The sequence below is a fragment of the Scylla paramamosain genome, chromosome 47 (genome assembly GCF_035594125.1).
Source record: "Scylla paramamosain isolate STU-SP2022 chromosome 47, ASM3559412v1, whole genome shotgun sequence".
In the NCBI taxonomy this organism is placed as follows: Eukaryota; Metazoa; Arthropoda; class Malacostraca; order Decapoda; family Portunidae; genus Scylla; species Scylla paramamosain.
Genome location: NC_087197.1, coordinates 6,166,818 through 6,186,246, shown reverse-complemented (window position 1 = coordinate 6,186,246; position 19,429 = coordinate 6,166,818). Strand labels below are relative to the sequence as shown.

At 41.0% G+C, this 19,429-nt stretch overlaps 2 protein-coding genes across 7 annotated transcripts in view; one reads left to right on the top strand and one right to left on the bottom strand.

Moving 5' to 3' along the window:
• Positions 1–19,429, bottom strand: part of LOC135094836 (tetratricopeptide repeat protein 23-like) — a 168,210-nt gene that overhangs the window by 80,968 nt on the left and 67,813 nt on the right. The gene's annotated exons all lie outside the window — the stretch shown is intronic.
• On the top strand, positions 8,447–13,092 carry LOC135094852 (uncharacterized). The gene is made up of 2 exons (XM_063995300.1): positions 8,447–8,562; positions 8,678–13,092. The coding sequence occupies exon 2, from the start codon at positions 8,688–8,690 to the stop codon at positions 9,924–9,926; it is 1,239 nt and encodes a 412-aa protein (XP_063851370.1). The 5' UTR covers positions 8,447–8,562; positions 8,678–8,687; the 3' UTR covers positions 9,927–13,092.

Sequence of the window (19,429 nt, the reverse complement as noted above, 5' to 3'; positions counted from 1 at the left end):
CCAACTAGCCAAAAATTCCTTCATTAACAGAAAGTGTCAAAACCTATCAAGATCTAACTCCCCTCATGACTTCTGACATCTAGCCAAAAATATCTCCAATAACTTTGCTTCTTCTTCTTTCCCTTCTTTATTTTAACCAGATGGCACCACTGCCATCACATCTATCTTTAAAGCTGAGCTCTTTGCTCAAACCTTTGCCAAAAACTCTACCATGGATGATTCAGGGCTTGTTCCTCCCTCTCCTCCACCCTCTAATTACTTCATCATTCTTCACAATGATGTTTTGCCCTCGCTGGCCTAAACCCTCGGAAGACTTATGGACCTGATGGGGTCAATCTTATTGTTTTCTGAAACTGTGCCTCCGTGCTTGCACCCTGCTTAGTCAAACTCTTTCAGCTCTGTCTCTCAACATCTACCTTTCTTTCTTGTTGGAAGTTTGCCTACATTCAGCCTGTTCCTAAAAAAAGTGACTGTTCTAATCTCTGAAACTACCATACTATTGGTTTAATTTCCTGCTTATCTAAGGTTCTTGAGTTTATCCTCAACAGGAAGATTCTTAAACACCTATCAATTCACAACCTTCTATCTGATCGCATGTATGGGTTCTGCGAAGGCCACTCTACTGGTGATCTTCTGGTTTTCCTTAATGAGTCTTGGTCATCGTCTTTTAGAGATTTTGGTGAAACTTTTGCTGTTGCCTTGGATATATCAAAAGCTTTTGATAAAGTCTGGAACAAAGCTTTGATTTCCAAAGTACCCTCCTACAGCTTCTATCCTTCTCTCTGTAACTTCATCTCAAGTTTCCTTTCTGACCATTCTATTGCTGCTGTGGTAGACAGTCACTGTTCTTCTCCTAAATCTATTAACAGTGGTGTTCCTCAGGGTTCTGTTCTGTCACCCACTCTCTTCTTAATATTCATCAATGACCCTCTAAACCAAACTTCTTGTCCTATCCACTCCTACGCTGATGATACCACCCTGCACTTTTCCACATCTTTTCACAGACATCCATTACTTCAGGAAGTAAACATTTCACGCAGGGAAGCCACAGAATGCCTGACTTCTTTTCTTTCTAAAATTTCTGATTGGGGCAGAGCAAAATTGGTATTGTTCAATGCCTAAAAAACTCTATTCCTCCATCTATCAACTTGACACAACCTTCCAGACAACTATCCCCTCTTCTTCAATAACATTCAACTGTCCCCCTCTTCTGCACTGAACATCCTTGATCTGTCCTTTACATATAATCTGAACTGGAAACTTCACATCTTATCTCTAACTAAAACAGTTTCTATGAAGTTAGGCATTCTGAGACATCTCTGCCAGTTTTTCTCATCCCACAGCTGCTAACCCTGTACAAGGGTCTTATCTGTCCATGTATGGAGTATGCTTCACATGTATGGGGCTGGTTACATTCATACCACTCTTCTAGGCAGGGTGGAATCAAAAACTTTTCGTCTCATCAACTCCTCTCTTCTAACTGACTGTCTTCAGCCTCTCCCTCATCACTGCAATGCTGCATCTCTTGTTATCTTCTACTGCTATTTTCATGCCAACTGCTCTTTTGATCTTGCCAACTGCATGCCTTCCTGCCTGCCAGTTTACTGGATGAACCATCCCAAGGCATGGATTACAAAGTTCCTGACTTCGAGCTGGTTTCATCAGTGCTTCATCCCTCAGGCCAATACCTCAGTGATAAGGGACTGGAATTCAAGGTGCTGCTGTTGTTGAACAATTCTGGTGACCATTCTGCTGATTTGCACTATGAGGGAGTGCAGATTGAATTTTTGCATCCGAACACCACATCTCTCATCCAGCCAATGGGCCAAGGAGTGATCTGTGCTTTCAAGGCACTTTACACCAAACGATCTATTGAATATCTGGTGGATAAAATGGGCAGAGACAACAACTTCACAGTGAAGAATTATTAGCACAACTTCAACATCATGATGTGTCTCTTGATCATCCAGAAGGCACTTCAGGACATGAAGAAGGAAGTCCTTAATGTTTATTTGAAAAAATTGTGATCCAAGTGTGTGAATGACTGCAAAGGCTTCACCCCTGATGAAATTCACCACTCTACAGTTAACAATTCTGTCAAGTTAGCAAAGATCTTTGGTGGTGAAGGTTTTGCTGACATCATGCTCCAGGATGTCAATGACCTCATTGATCACACTCTGATAACCTGACTGACAAGGATTTGGCAGAGTTAACCAAGTCAGCCAGAGAGGATGAGGGCGAGGATCCACCACAAGAGGAAGAGGAGGAGAAGGAAGAGGGTCTAACATTAGATCGGCTGTCTGACACAGTAAGAGCAGCATACAACCTGCAGCAGATGGCACAGAAATGGGATCCACACATGATTTGAGCTGGGAAGTTCTCCAATGCCATTGACAGCCATTCTGTTGTACAAAAATGTCCTAAATACAATGAAAAAACAATGTCAACAACTCCCCCATCACCATGTTCTTAAACAAAACTCTACCTAAAACTACAGCATCAGCATCCTCCTCAGATGAAGAGCCACCCTCTCAAGAGATGTAAATGCTCTGCTTCACTGTGCAGTACATCATCACCAATGAGCTGCACAGCTACTTCATCATCCTCATTCATGTCATCCATCATCAGTGAGTACCTGTACTGCTTTTTCTTATTAATGGAGACAATAGGCATTTTAAAGGTAGTATCAATGTGGTGTAATGTATATGTAATGTATGTCATGAGTGAGCAAGGGTTTAGGTGCACTTATAATGTATATTTGGCAACACTGCCTGTTGATAAGGTGGCAGGGGCAATGCCAACAGTCAGTCAGCTTTTGACAAGCAGAGTGTGCACCAACTGGTTTTGGATGGTTAGTTGTGCAAGCAGTAATTTTCATTACCACTCTCACATTGTTTGTGGGTTGGTGGTGGGTTGGCATGTTCATGTGAGTGCTGTACATTGCTGTTACTATTGGGTAAGTGATGGTAGTAGTTGGGTTGGATGATCACGCAGAAGCAGGTTTTGTCACCAGTCAACATTGTGTATGGGTTGTTATCCTTAGTTTGGTATGTTATGTAAGTGTTGTACAAACATCCTGGATTGGTGGTGGTGGTCGGTGTGTTGTGCACATGATGCACGTTCCCAATTCACCAAGTTGGCAGCTAATCAAGGAGATGAGTTGTTTAATTAATGCTTTTTTTTTCTTCTTTCTCAACCACAGTCAATATAACACAGATTTTAGTATTTCATGGATGCCTTTGGAATATAATCCTACAAAAAACTGGGGATCCACTGTATTTGGGCCCTATGGGAGGCCATGATCTGGGCAAATCCAGATATTATTTGAAAGAGTGTGTGCAGTCCTGTTTTGTTGCTACTCCTGTGCCTTGAGTGTTGATTCTATGCAGTCTACATTGTCCTGGCATCCATATTGTTTTAGTTCACTATACCAAAGGGAGCAAATACCTGCTCTCTTCCCCTTTTCTGCTGAAATGTAGTGTACTGTTGTGGGTTGTGTGTGTCTGGGCATCATGTGTGTTGTGTGTTTGTTAAATGCGACTGGTCTTGTGGCCCACAGTTGTTATTTGTGTAGACCAGAAGATTGTATAATATTTGTGCTAGGCTGCAGCTGTTTATGTTCTTCCTGAATTTCCACCAGTGTTGTCAGAGGTGGGGATCCATCTTTAGAAGATTGCAGATAGACTGTTGCCTGGCAAGAGTGTATAATAGTCTTGTTGGATGTGGGTTGGTCCATTACAGTGGGCAGTAGTCCATTGAGGTTTTATACCTCATACTGGTTGTTGTCTATGCTGTCTATGGTCCCCAACATGTGGGCAATTAGTTCTTTCTCAGCTTGGGGGATTAAGTTAGCATTCGTTACATTCTCTTCCTTGTTGGTGAGTGAAACAGGGTGACAACCTACTGAGGCCAAACAGTTGTTGGCAACCAGCAGGTGCCTGGATTCATCTCATTGTGCCTTGCACTAGGCTACAGAGATTTGAGTCTAGGGATAAGCTGACCCAAGCTAGTGACAGCTGTGGGAGTGGCTATGTCTGGTCATAATATTATATATATATATATATATATATATATATATATATATATATATATATATATATATATATATATATATATATATATATATATATATATATCATCATAAAGGCTAGAACAAAGGAAAAAGAATAAAAAGAAGAACGGAGAGAAGAGAAAGCAGGGAGAGAGAGAGAGAGAAATCTTGGGGTTTTGTAGGCAGTTTATTGAAAAAAACATATCATCATTTATTTATTTCTCCACTTCCTTTTTGTTTCACCATACTGAAACCCCTACCATCATTGTGAGTGAAAACCAGAGCTTATAGTAAAATAACTGAAATGCAGTGGGTTCCTTTGGTGAACTGCAGCAAGTAAAAAAATTAAGATGTTATTGCCATAGACTAAGTGCGTATTTCACAGTTGCTTCCTGTTCTTGTGATCATTACCAATGAGTGGTGATGTCCACCACCGGCAACAAATTCAATTTCACAGACGTTTTTCGCGGCAATGTTTGTTTTGATCCTTACCAGAAATTGGAACTTTTGGTAATGCTGGCTTGGGAGCTGCTGGGCCTCCATGGTGGAACTTACAAATACATTTATTTCTTGTAAATATCACAAGTTCTTATACTCTTGTACTTGCCTTATTTCCTAAATTGTATGTTAAAATTATTTAACAATACAACATTTTGTAGGCTATAATAGTAATGTGATAAAATTTAAAAAGAATTTGGATGGCAGCGTGAATTCACTTCACCAGCTGATGAAAACCACACTACCTGTCACCCTTATTTCATCTATAATAACTCCTTGGTTAAAACTGTGATAATCCTCACATACACATAGGGTGTATAGAATTTGTCATCTAAGAGAAATATTAGATAGTATTGAAATAATATTACCATCTCCATCAGAGGGCTTGGCTTGCTTCTGTTAGGCTAGGTTCAGATTAATTCAGTTTATTAATTTAAATGCTAACCCTTTCAATGGGTAGATCAAGATAAAAAAAAAAGGCATCATATTTTTTCCGATAAATAAATAATCACTGCCTTAAAATTAGTATGCTAGGGCTATTTCCATAAAACCCAAAAAATATGTAACCATGTAAAAAAAAACCATGTAAAAAAAATGTAACCATGTTTTCAGTAGAAGGATAATATGTGTTGAAGGCACCAGTGATGTATTTCAATCTTACGTGTCTTTCGTTCTCAATTTTAGTGCTGGGGTGGTCAGTTCTTTTGTTATGAATTGACTCATTTTGCCTAATAAGGGATCTCCAGCATACCAACATTACCAATTCAGAGGTATTTGTTTTCTTATGATCGTTACCAGGTTGGGGATCACCGAAACCACATGAACAATGATTGTGAAATCGGATCGAGGTGTTGGTAATGCCTGTTGCCAGGTTGGTAAGACTCTTGTTTGGGAACGTTGCAAGCAACTGTGAAATTGGTCCTAAGAGTTGGGTGGTGTGATGGCATGCTTCATGCCATCCCAACTCCCCATACCCCCATCTCATGGGCTCATGTGACCAGGCCACCAGGCATGTCTTTGTATGCAACGCTGATTGGAGTTCAGCTGGAACCTGACACTCAAACGACAGAGATCTGCTTGGGAGAACGGGTGATTTGGGTGGTATTTTGGGCAATTAAGTTAATTAATATCAGATACTAGGAGTATCTTTTTTTTTTTGTAGGAGGGACACTAGCCAAGGGCAACAAAAATCCAATAAATAAAAAAAGCCCACTGATATGCCAGTCCTAGAAAAGGGTCCAAAGCGAAAGTAAAAAATTGAAGGATAAATGCCTTGCAACCTCCCTCTAGAAGGAATTTAAGTCATAGGAAGGTGGAAATACAGAAGCAGGCAGAGAGTTCCAGAGTTTACCAGAAAAAGGGATGAATGATTGAGAATACTGGTTAACTCTTGCATTAGAGAAGTGGACAGAATAGGGGTGAGAAAAAGAAGAAAGTCTTGTGCAATGAGGCTGTGGCAGGAGGGGAGGCATGCAGTTAGCAAGATCAGAAGAGCAGTTAGCATGAAAACAGCAGCAGAAGACAACTAGAGATGCAACATTGAGGCGATGAGAGAGAGGCTGAAGACAGTCAGTTAGAGGAGAGGAGTTGATGAGACGAAAAGCTTTTAATTCCACCCTGTCTAGAAGAGCGGTATGAGCGGAACCCCCCTAGACATGTGAAGCATATCCGTCCATACATGGACGGATAAGGCTCTTGTACAGATTTAGCAGCTGAGGGGGGTGAGAAAAACTGGCAGAGATGTCTCAGAACACCTAACTTCATAGAAGCTATTTTAGCTAGAGACGAGATGTGAAGTTTCCAGTTCAGATTATAAGTAAAGGACTGACCGAGGATGTTCATTGTAGACAGTTGAGTGTCACTGAAGAGAAGATAGTTGTCTGCAAGGTTGTGTTGAGTTGATAGATAGAGGAATTGAGTTTTTGAGGCATTGAACAATACCAAGTTTGCTCTGCCTCAATCAGAAATTTTAGCAAGATCAGAAGTCAGGCATTCTGTGGCTTCCCTGTGTGAAATGTTTACTTCCTGAAGGGTTGGACATCTATGAAAAGATGTGGAAAAGAGCAGGGTGGTATCATCAGCGTAGGAGTGGATAGGACAAGAAGTTTGTGTTAGGTCATTGATGAGTAATAAGAAAAGAGTGGGTGACAGGATAGAACCCTGAGGAACACCACTATTAATAGATTTAGGAGAAGAACAGTGACTGTCTACCACAGCAGCAATAGAACGGTCTGAAAGGAAACTTGAGATGAAGTTACAGAGAGAAGGATAGAAGCTGTAAGAGGGTAGTTTGGAAATCAAAGCTTTGTGCCAGACTCTATCAGAAGCTTTTGATATGTCCAAGGCAACAGCAAAAGTTCCACCAAAATCTCTAAAAGAGAATGACCAGGACTCAGTAAGGAAAGCCAGAAGATCACCAGTAGAGCAGCCTTGACGGAACCCATACTGGCGATCAGATAGAAGGTTGTGAAGTGATAAATGTTTAAGAATCTTCCTGTTGAGGATATATTTAAAAACTTTAGATAGGCAGGAAATTAAAGCCATAGGATGGTAGTTTGAGGGATTAGAATGGTCACCCTTTTTAGGAACAGGCTGAATGTAGGCAAACTTCCAGCAAGAAAGGTACAGTAAAATTACAGAAGTACATGAGACTTACTGAATGGTGTCATTCATGCAATCAAAACATCTCGGCAAAGAGCTACTACACAGAAGCGTATCATCAATATAACTAGTGATGTTGTGGCCTTTATGCCTACGTGTAGAGAAAACTGGCTTCAGAAGTTTTGTAAATAGACGAGGACCATCCGAAAACCCGTTAGGTAGACATGTGAACTGGTAAATCTTATACAACCATAAAAAAACACAGACATTTTTGTTGTTCCTCTGCAATTTTTACTGAATAATAGGCTTTCTTAAGGTCTATAGAAGCCATATAATCTCCTTGACTAAGCAACTGTAATGCTTGTTCAAAATTTTCCATTTTAAAATGAGTATATTCTACATGCCTGTTCAGTTTTTTCAAGATTTAACACCATCCTATAATCCCCCGTCTTATTCTTCCTCAGAAAAACTGGTGAAAGTATTTGTTGATCCTGTCTATGTGTCTCTATGATGGCCTTTATCTCTAACAATTTTTTAACCTCCTGATGCATAATCAGTTTATGTTCCTCACTAAAGACATACTGTATATCCTCTCTAAATAAATATCTGATGTTAGCTTCATCTATATTCAGATGACAATGTTCCACCATATCCAAAATGAACAGGTCACTTGTAATCACACGCCATTTATTGATAAACTTGTGAAGTTGCCCAGCCTCAAATTGTTCTCTCACCTGGGTTAACGCCGGGGGTTGTGTTGACCCCGGCCTCTCACATTTTTTGTTGTCCAAGCTTGAGCAGGGTAGGAGCGCCTGTGTTCACCACTGGAGGGCATCCTGCGAAAACCATATGGCTGATATCTGGATGGGAATCCATGGGAGGAGGCCTTGGCAAAAAAGTTACGTTGTTTACTTCCACCAAATCTGCCACTGCTTGCAGTCCAAGATGTAGGCTTCTTAAAAGTGAACTTGGTTTTCAGCCTTTCTGCCTCCTCAATATTTCTGGTGGCTTGTGACAGGTCATCCCCAAACAATAGATCCATCATGGGAGCCTTGTCAGCACACAAATGAGAATATTTGGGATTAATGTCCCTCTTTATGATATGTCGCCTGGTCAAGTTATTTCTGTAGTGGGCATTACCCAATAATGCCAATGCACCATTGAGCATGGCCACCTCATTTGCAATAATTTGGTGCTCTTCATCACGTGCCACCTTGTCTAGCACAGTAAGCAATTTTACTTCGGCAAAATCACCTATCTGCTGGGCGGACATTTCCCATGAGAGTGCGTCACGCGCTGCCGGCAGTTCTTTGCTGATCGCCGCGTCGGGCAGACACGGTCATTCTGGGTCATACGGACTTCCAAGTTTTTGCTGTTTTCTTTCAGATAAGGCCACGATACTTGTTACGCAGGTACAGTGCCTTCAACTTCGTTACCCGTTTTTGGGGCGAGTTGTATTATTGGTATGTCAGTCTCCACTGACGATGGAACTGTGGGAAGCTTACGGCTTTGTTCTCCTTATCGCAGTGCGGCAGCCATGTCGGAGTCTGGTGAAGCGTCCTCTGCCTCTCGATCCCCTTCCCCTCCTGCCCCACGTGCCTTCTGTGGGCCTTCTCCTCTCCCTGGGTCCACTGTTCGCCCTCAAGATGACGACGACAGGCACAGGGATCATTCATCTCGTCGCTTGAGTGGGAGGCATGGTTGCGTGAGATTACGTAACAGTGCTGACGCACGTGGTTCCCGCGGCACTTCTCCTGCTCCTCTCCCTTGGTCAGTTGTGTTGGACGCCTTGACTGATTTGCGGGGTGAAGTGGAGGCCTTGAAGGCAGACAGACAGCAACTACCACCCCCTACTGGGTCGGCGCAGGTGACTGTGGAGGACAGTACTCTGGGGGGCAGGGGTTTGTCGCCTCCTTGTTCTGCCACTTTTTCTGGTTTCTCGGCCAGGATGAGTGAGGATGAGGCAGTGTCGATGCCTGCCGCCCCTGCTGACAGCACCTTAATTCAGGGCACTAAGGCCTTTGGTCCTTCTGACACGGTGGTTGCTGACATTGACAATAGAGTGGCAGAGATGGTAAACTTTCTCTTTGATAATGGTATGAGAGAGGAGGACTACAAGGCCATGTGTGAGGACGATGTTGTCAAGAGGCCTAATAACTGCCATGCTCTTGCGCCAGTGGAATGCAACCCACAGGTGTTGGAGGCCCTGAAGCTGGATGCCAGGAAGACAGACTTCCGCTTGATGGAGGTAAATAAGGACATCCTGCGGGCTTCAACCATTATCACCAAATCCTTAGTGGCGCTGGATGATTTGGCTGAACAGGAAGGTAACCCCAAGTTGGCACATGAGGTGAGCATGCTAAATGGTGCCTTGGCATTGCTAGGCAATGCCAATCACAGGAACAATTTGGCCAGGTGTTTTGTCATGAAACGCGAGTTAAACTATAAATATGCTCATCTTTGTTCAGATAAGGTGCCAATTACTCGTTTTCTGTTCGGTGACGATGTGTCCCAGTCTGCCAGACAAATTGAGGAAGCGGAGAAACTGCGGAGTAAGTTCTCGCAGAAAAAGCCTGCCTTTACTAGCAAGTTCACAGGTAAACGCCCTGGTGGATATTGGAACAAGCCTGCTAGTAGGGGTTATTACGCCAGGTTCCAACCCTACGGGCAACAGAGGTATGGCTCCAGGGCTGCCCCACGACTGCCTTCCACTCGTCAGGATGTGGAGCCAAAAAACTCCAAGGGCCGGGGCGGCTGCAGCAGGCAGCCCCAGTAAACTTACAGGCAAGTGCATGTTTTGAAGCTGGCAGATTACACTCTTTCCTGCATGAGTGGCGTAAAATTACCAGTGACCCTGTCATTTTGGATATTGTTCAGCATTGCCACCTTGATATTGATGTCGATAGTGTTCATCCTTTATTTTTTAATGATTTGGAATACAGGTTCAACACTGTGCAACAGGGGATAATTTCTGGAGAGATCAACAAACTTTTACAGCTTAAAGTCATTAAAGTCACACACAAACAAACTCAGCAGGTTATCTCTCCTATTTTTTTGCGAGAAAAGAAAAACGGGGAATTTCGCCTGGTACTTAACTTGGAGAGGTTAAACAAATACATACCATATAAACATTTTAAAATGGAAAATTTTGAACAGGCCATCAGGCTCATCAACCAGGGTGATTTTTTGGCTTCTGTCGATCTCAGGCATGCTTATTATTCTGTTAGGGTTGCAGATGAGCAACAACGATTTTTATGTTTTACATGGCAAGGTGTTATCTATCAATTCACCTGCCTCCCTAATGGCATTTCTGAGGGACCTCGACTTTTCACCAAACTGATGAAGCCAGTATTTGCTACTTTAAGGCAGGAAGGATACACTATCACCAGCTTTATAGATGACACATTAATTTGCAGTAACTCTTACTCAGGATGTCTTCAGGCGATTCAGGCCACCATTTCTCTGTTGCAGAGGTTAGGCTTTTGTATCAATATGGAGAAGTCTGTTCTCACCCCCACACAATGTATTGAATACCTAGGCAATGTTATTAACACCAAGTTCATGACTGCCTCTTTACCTGAGCGTAGACTAATCAAAATTCGCCAAGGATGTGCGGAACTTTTGTGTAAAGATGTTGCCCCCATTCGAGCAGTGGCCAGGGTGATCGGCCTCATGGTGGCTGCGATCCCAGCAGTGGAGTTAGGTAAACTTCACTACAGGAAGTTGGAGGGGGGAAAAATTGCCGCTTTGAAACAGGAGTATGGTAATTTTGACAGGCCTTTGAATATTACTGCAGACATGAAACTAGACCTTTCCTGGTGGTTAGACAATGTGGACAGACACCACAGACACATTTTTAGGCCAGGGACTGACATCGATTTATTTACTGATGCCTCCAGCCTTGGTTGGGGGGGTCATTTGGGGTGTCAGATTACAAGTGGTACTTGGTCCCTTTTTTTTTTTTTTTTTTTTTTTTATGTAGGAAGGATACTGGCCAAGGGCAACAAAAATCTAATAAAAAAAATGCCCACTGAAATGAAAAGGAGCTTCACATTAACATCCTGGAGATGAAAGCCATTCTATTCTCTTTGCAAGCATTTGAACATGAGCTGGAAGGTAGACATGTTAGAGTTTTTTGTGATAATACCACTGCCATAAACTATGTCAATGAAATGGGAGGCACAAAGTCCAAGTCCTGTAATGATGTTGCTACCCAGATTTGGGATTGGTGTCTGGAACATGACTCATGGGTTACATGCTCGCACATACCGGGGAAGGACAACACCTTGGCTGATGTAGCCTCTCGCAAGATTAATGACAGACATGAGTGGAAACTCGACTCACACATTTTTACTACCTTGTGTAATGTTTTTGGGACACCGTCCATTGATTTATTTGCCTCAAGGCTTAACAAACAGGTTAATACATTCTGTTCGTGGTTGCCAGATCCGGAGGCTAAATATTTTGATGCTTTTTCCTTGGACTGGTCAAACTTTGATTTGTCTTACATTTTCCCCCCATTCTCATTAATTGCTAGGTGCCTTCAGAAGTTACGTGCGGAGCAAGCACGAGGCTGGATGGTGGTTCCTCTGTGGCCGTCCCAGTGTTGGATGGGCATGCTGCTCCAGTTGCTAATAGACTTCCCACGTTTGATAACGAACAGGAGGAATGTTCTAACACACCCGTCCACAACAGATCCACATCCCATCATGTCCCACACGAGGCTCATGGCATGCCTTCTGTCAGGGAAAACTTGCAGAAACGAGGAGTTTCGCCGGCTGCTGCGGACATCATACTGGCCTCCTGGAAACCAGGTACTGAGAGGCAATACCGCCCACATGTCCAGAGGTGGTCGTTGTTTTGTGGTAGACGGAATGTCGATCCCACTTCTCCAACTGTAGGTCACATTGTAAATTTTTTGACGGAAACCTTTGACAGGGGTGTGGGTTATGAGTGTGTGAACACTGCGAGGGGTGCCCTGTCTTCTCTCGGCATTGTGGTGGACGGATGCAGGGCAGGAAATCACCCTTTGGTCATCCGATTCATGAGAGGGGTTTTCAATCTTAGAACTCCTCAGCCCAGGTACACTGACACTTGGGACGTCCAACCTGTCTTAGAGCAACTAAGGTCCATGTTCCCCTTACATGCATTAACCCTTAAAGAATTAACGCTAAAATTGGTTATGATGATGGCCTTAACTCAAGCTGCCAGAATTCAAACTTTACAACTACTGTTACTCAGAGACATGCTCATTAATGAACACTCCATTTCAGTACAGTTGGGGGGCACTCTTAAACAATCCAGACCAAATTTTAACATCAACAGGGTCACATTCCATCGTTACCCTAAGGATCCACGATTATGTGTCTGTAGCACTCTCCTGAGGTACATTGATGTGACTAAAGAGCTTAGACAGGATGAGATGCACACTGATGCCAGGCTCCTCATTAGCTTCATAAAACCCCACAAATCAGTTTCCAAAGACACTATTGCCCGTTGGGTCAGGACCATTCTCCGCATGTCAGGCATAGACATCTCAAAGTTTTCCGCTGGTAGTGTGCGGCCAGCAGCAGCTTCAAAAGCTGGAGTGGCGGCTGTCCCTGTCGCATGCATTATGGCTAAGGCGGGCTGGTCTAGGGAATCTACCTTTGCAAAATATTATAATAAGAACATTGTGGCTGCTTCTGACCTCTTTCAGGATGCAGTGCTAGAATAAGACATAATTTGGGTTTGTTGCTGCACTCCAGTGTTGCAGTACACGGATGTTTTAAGTATTTAGTATCTAGTACCTTAGCTTTATCTTATGATGTGAACTGTTACCATTTTTCAACATTGTTTGTAGATTGGATTAAGTTGGATGCAATGTACCTTATTTTATACACCAATTGTATGATTGTCTCATGTACAAGATCCTTCCATGGAATAATAGTTATAGTACTGTTTCTTGTGGGGCATTTCCTTTTCCTCTCTACTATTGCATCCTCCCTCGTCATCCACATGGCTTCAAAGCCTCATGGGAAATGTCCGCCCAGCAGATAGGTGATTTTGCCGAAGTAAAATTAACAAAGTACACGAGACTTACCGTAGGTCAGTTGAAGTGTACTTCTAATTTTTCGAGGCAAATCACCTCTGCTGGTGCGGAGATTTCACATGCCCTCCTCTCCCTCCCTACCTTAAGCTCTACAAGTTACTTAATTTCCTAATTGGTTCATCATGTGGATGTCGAGTCCTTGCTTTAAAGTCTGCCGGCAGCGCGTGACGCACTCTCATGTGAAATCTCCGCACCAGCAGAGGTGATTTGCCTCGAAAAATTAGAAGTACACTTCAACTGACCTACGGTAAGTCTCGTGTACTTTGTTAATTTTACAACAATAGTAGCTGCCTTGGTAATATCTTTTCCCACTTCCCTTAAGCGGAAGTCTGCCTTCTTTGCCTCTGCAGGCAGCGCGTCCAGGACCTGTGGGTTGCAATCCACTTGAGTTAATGCATGGCAGTTACTTGGTCTAAATGTCACCTCATCCTCTACAATGGCTTTGTAATCTTCCTGCCTCATGCCATTAATAAACAGGTGGTTCACCATTGCAGCAATTTCCTTGTCAAGTTCTTTTGAGACAGTTTCTGTGGGTCCCTAATTCTTAGCACCTTGTAACAATATACTATCATGAGGAACATCCCTCTGGATTTCCTCTTCCTCATCACTGTCCTCCCTCAGTGGAGTTCTAAATCCAGAAAATCCTGCCTGTGATTCCTGAGAATCAGGCACCAAGGTATTATTTGACACCAACAGGGGAGCATTGTTATGAACTGCTTTTGACTTCACAGCCCTATTTTCCTTCTTAAGCTTGTCCATGTCTTTCCTCAACTCAGTCAAAGCATCCATAATCATGCCCAAAGAAGGCGCAATGCTGTCTTCACCAGCATATTTTGGAGAAGGGGAAGCTGACCGAGAGTAACTTAACCTCTCATGACTAGTAGAACGGCTCTTGGATCTGAATCTTTCTTCATCATGTTTACTCCCCTTGTGTAGTTCCTTTACCTTAGCTGAGGTGCGTGGCATGCTGGTAGTTCTGAATCTCTCAGGACTGGGGCAAGCATCAGAAGGCGTCCTAGACATGGCAGCTAATGTTAACAAGATGCCACCCCTTTTAACAGCAGTTCCTTTTATAACCCCACGGGTGCCTTAACCTCACACACAGGGCAACTGTAAATCAAAAATTTTTTCCCTATAGTTATCTGGGAAGTCAATTGCCCCCAGGCTTGTTAATAAGGCAATATTCCTCTTGCCCCAATAATGGGTAACAAGATGGAACCATCTCGCACCTATGTCGGCTCACGAGAGTGCCCAAATATTGTTATATATATATATATATAGCATAAAATATTTGCCAATAATCCGCCTTATACCAAGTAACGGATATCATATAACCAATAATCTGCCCTTATACAAAGTAACGGATATTTATAGTCCATAATCCGCCCTTAAATCAGGTAACAGATTCAAATAGGCAACACTCCGCCCTTATCAGGTAACGGATATCCATAGGCAATACTCCGTCCTATAATCAGGTAACAGATAACTAAAAACAATACTCCACCCTTATAACAGGTAATGGAAATCATAATACACAATCCAAACAAGAAAACTGTAATATTCCTATCACTCACCGATAACAGAAGTCGTAACAACTTAACAGGAGGCGAGACCGACATCCGACTTGTGTGTGTGTGTGTGTGTGTGTGTGTGTACATGCTAGTTGGCAGGAAGGCTTCTCTCTCTCTCTCTCTCTCTCTCTCTCTCTCTCTCTCTCTCTCTCTCTCTCTCTCTCTCTCTCTCTGAACATGTGTATTTACCTAGTTGCATTTACCTAGTTGAATTGTACAGAGCACAAGCCAAAACTCATTTTGTCCTGTTTCCATAACCATATTTATCCAGTTTCTGTTTAGACGTGTACACTGCTTGCCACAACCAGCTCTTCCTTCAAATCACCCCAGATTTCAATAGTTCAATATGGGAAGCTGTATTTCTTGATTTAACTCAAACATCCACTGTTCTTTATTTTCTTCCCATGCCCCCTCATCTGTCTCTCTTCGTCCTCCATCTGTGGTACAAAATCATTTCTGTCTATTCTTTCTATATTGTTTATTAATCTGTACATTGTTATCAGGTCTCCTCTTTCTCTTCTCTCTTGTAGTGTTGGTAACCCCATCTCTTCAAGTCTTTTTTCATAGCTTAAGTCTTTTAATTCTGGTATCATCTTTGTCGCTAACCTCTGTATACTTTCCCCAATTTCTGTATATCTTTTTTTCTATGTGGAGCTCAAACTACTGCTGCGTATTCCAATTTAGGATGTACCGTGCTTGTTATAATTTTCTTCAAAATTTCTTTATCTAAATAGTTAAACGCCACAGTAATGTTTGTTAACAAGTTGCATGTAGAGCTGAATATTCCATTTAAGTGCCTTTCAGGTGGTAGTGTGTCCTGGATTATTATTCCCAAATCTTTTCTTTATTACTTTTCACTATTATTTCTCCTCCCACTTTGTAATTCCATGAAAGTCTCTTTATACTTTTTCCTGTTTCCAATATATGGCATTTTTGGGGCATTAAATTCTAGTTTCAATCTTTGGCTCCATGCATGTATCTTGTCAATATCTTCTTGTAACTCCTTACAGCTATTTTCATCCTTTATTATTTTCATTATTTTTGTATCATCAGCAAAAATGGTTTATATAACTATTTAGATCCTCTGTCATATCATTTACATAATTTGAAACATAATAAGTGCCAACAAAGATCCTTGCAGTACCCCACTTGTCATTTCATACTAACTTGAATTAGTGTCTCTGATGGATGATTAGTAAATAATCATCCATCCATCTCAATGTTGCTTCCTTTAGTCCTCCTTCATTCTCTGACTTCCACATAAGACGTTTGTGAGGAACTTTATCAAATGATTTTTGAGATCCAGGTATACCACATCAACCCATCCATCCTTCTCTTGCACTACATCTATTATTCTTGTATAAAAGCTTAGTATATTTGTGACACAGATCTCCCTTTCCTGAACCCAAATTGCTTTTCTCTAATTATTTCTTCATCTTTAAAAAATTACACTCATCTATCTTTAATTACTATTTCACAAAGGTTGCTTACAATATTTGTTAGTGATAGTGATCTGTAATTTAATGGTTCCATTTTATTTTCCCCTTTGTATATTGGAACTATGTTAGCTACATTAGCTCTTTTCCATTCCCTTGGTACTTTTCCTTCTTTCAACGAACTACTGATTATATCCCATTTGAGTTCTTCCAATTGTTACCTGCACTCTTTTGATATCCATCCATTTATTTGATCTGGTCCCATAGTTTTTCTAACACCCAGCTCTTCCAGCAGTTTCTTGATTTCTTGTCTCTTTACTTGTATCTCTTATATTTCCTCAATCTCAGTGCCACAAAATTGGTTTCCTTTGTAAACACAAATTGAAAACTCCCATTCATTAGTTCACTCATCTCAGTAATTTCATAAATTCTTCCTTCTCTTTTTAACTTACTTATGTCATCCCTATGTTTAATTTTTTTCCATTTACATATCTGTAGAAGAGTTTGGGCTCTTTCTTGCATTTTCTTACTATGTCACTTTCAATATTTCTTTCTTCTTCTCTTATTATATTATTCATTCCTTGCCTTTCTGTACTCTTCCCTAGTATTTCTGTTAAGTTTTCTCATTTTCCTCCATATTCTATCCTTTTTCTTTTTTTGCTTCTACACACCTGGCATTACACCATTCATGCTTCCCAGTTTTCACTTTATAACTTGGTACAAACTGTTGCAGCCCCTCTCTATACTTGCTCAAAAATATCTCAGATTTTTCTTGCACTGCTTTATTTTCAAATAGCTCTTTCCAGTTAATTTTTCCATAAAAGTTTGCAAAGTTTGCCTAAACATAGTTCTGTCTCCCATTTCTAAATTGTTCATTCCTGTGCAATACTGTTTCCTCCTGTAGTACTATTTCTATTGTCACATGATCACTTCTTCCCAGTGGACTCAGACAATGCATACTTTGTCTACTTTCTGGGACTTTTGTAAACACTAAGTCCAACTGTGAAGGCTCTTCTCCTCTGCATCTTGTAGGCTCATTCACTCATTGTTTCATTGTTTCACTGCATTCACCATCATGGTATGCATAAGTTCTTCACTCCATGATCCGACATTTTCTTTCACTTCCATCTTCTCCCAGTTAATTCCTTTAGTGCTGAAGTCACCTACTAAGAGCACTATGTTACTTTTCTTTATCATTTCCTCTATGCTATTTTTTGTTTGTAATTCCATAGTTTTTATATCTATTGGTCTACCATGCATTAGTTTTTGGTGGTATGTACATCAGAATAACTTTTCTTTCTTCACTTCCTTTGATCTTAATCATAACACTCAAAGTTTACACCATTCCATCACCATATTCCACTTCCTCAACAACAATATCCTCTTTTACCAATGTCATCACTCCTCCTCCCTTTCCTTTTTTGTCTTTCTTCCATGTGCTATAACCTTCCTTTGCAAATCCAATCTCTATTTCCTCTTTTAGTTTGGTTTCCATTAAACATACCACATCTGGTTTACTGTTCTTTAGGTAGTCTTTAAGTTCCAATAGGCTCAACACCAAACCATCCACATTTGTATACATAACTTTTAAGCTTCCACTAGGTGATCTTCCATGGCATCTTTGTGCCACCATTTTTCTTACTTTCATGTCCACAACTTTCCAAATGAATCTCCTTGCTTGTTCCTGTGTTCTCTCCTCATTTTTTGCTTGGACCTCTACTCTCAACTCTTTCAGTTTACTTCTCTCTTCTTCGTTCATGTCTCTTTTTATCCATATTCCACTCATTCCTTCTACTTTTGCCAATTATCCTGTTCTTTGTAACACCAATTCTGCTGCTGTTTGTGACATGAATCTTATTTTCATTGGTCTCATTACATTTTCATCATACTTTCCAATCCAATAAATGTTTTCAATTTGTTCAACTATGTCCTCTCATTCCTCTCCTCCACTTCTGCTATAATTTCTTTAGCCTTTTTTTGCCTCTCCTTCCTCTCTAGCTATTTTCACTGGTAGGTTCTTCTCCTTGACCCTAAATACCACCAAACACTTCTTTCTCTGTACCGTGTCTCTCACAAGATTACTTTTTTTCCTTTATTATTTTAATCACTTGTTTTCCATGTCTTTAATGTGTTCTTGTTGCTATTGCCTTTTTACCTCCTCCATATCCACCATTTGCTGTTCTCTCTCTTCTTTCCAACTTTTGACATCCTCTGCCACTAATTCTTTTACTTTTCCATTCTTAATCTCTCTCTCTTGTAAAGCTTTCTTTAACTCCTCATTCTCTTCCTTGAGTTTTTTTTTTTTTTTTATTTCTTCACAGTACTTCTTGTTTAAGTCCACTATTTTTGCCACCTCTTCTCTCAATTCTTTGTTTTCTTTTTCTCTTTCCATTTCCCTCTTCTTCATCTCTATTATATCACTCAATATCTTTTTTACACTGTCACCACCCACCTCTCTCTTTTTCTTCCACATCTTTATTATTTCTGCTAAATTATGTATTTCTTCCCTTATTTTCGCATTTTCCTCTTCAATTTTCCACATTCGTTTATTTCTATGACCTACTCTGAGGTCCTCATCCTTGAATCCTTCCAAAACATTTGCCATCTTCCCTGTTTACCTTTCACTTCCAATGTTTACCTTTCACTACTCTCCCATTTCACCATTTTGGCCACATTCCAATTTACACTTCATTTACCTTGCCCTCACACATCACATAATTCCCTATTATGGAGACAGGACTCAAGCTCAATCTTTAGAGCTGCTGTGGATGTATCCAATTAGCTGGGCAGCATGTGTGTGTGTGTGTGTGATCTGGTGGAAAATTATCAGAGAGAGAGAGAGAGAGAGAGAGAGAGAGAGAGAGAGAGAGAGAGAGAGAGGCTTTTATTTATTTTTCGAGTTTTTTTATTTTTTCCGGTTTTTTATTTTTTTGTTTATTTTATTTCTATTTTCTTTCCTTTTATTTATTTACTGATTTATTTTATCTTTTTTTTTTTTTTTAGAGAGAGAGAGAGAGAGAGAGAGAGAGAGAGAGAGAGAGAGAGAGAGAGAGAGAGAGAGAGAGAGAGATTTCCCTCCTTTTCTCCTGAATAAGGGAGGAATTCTATGTCAGTCCACCATATTGGATTTTCATCGCTTGGAGATTCACTGGTGACAAGAAAATGAAATGGATTATTATAA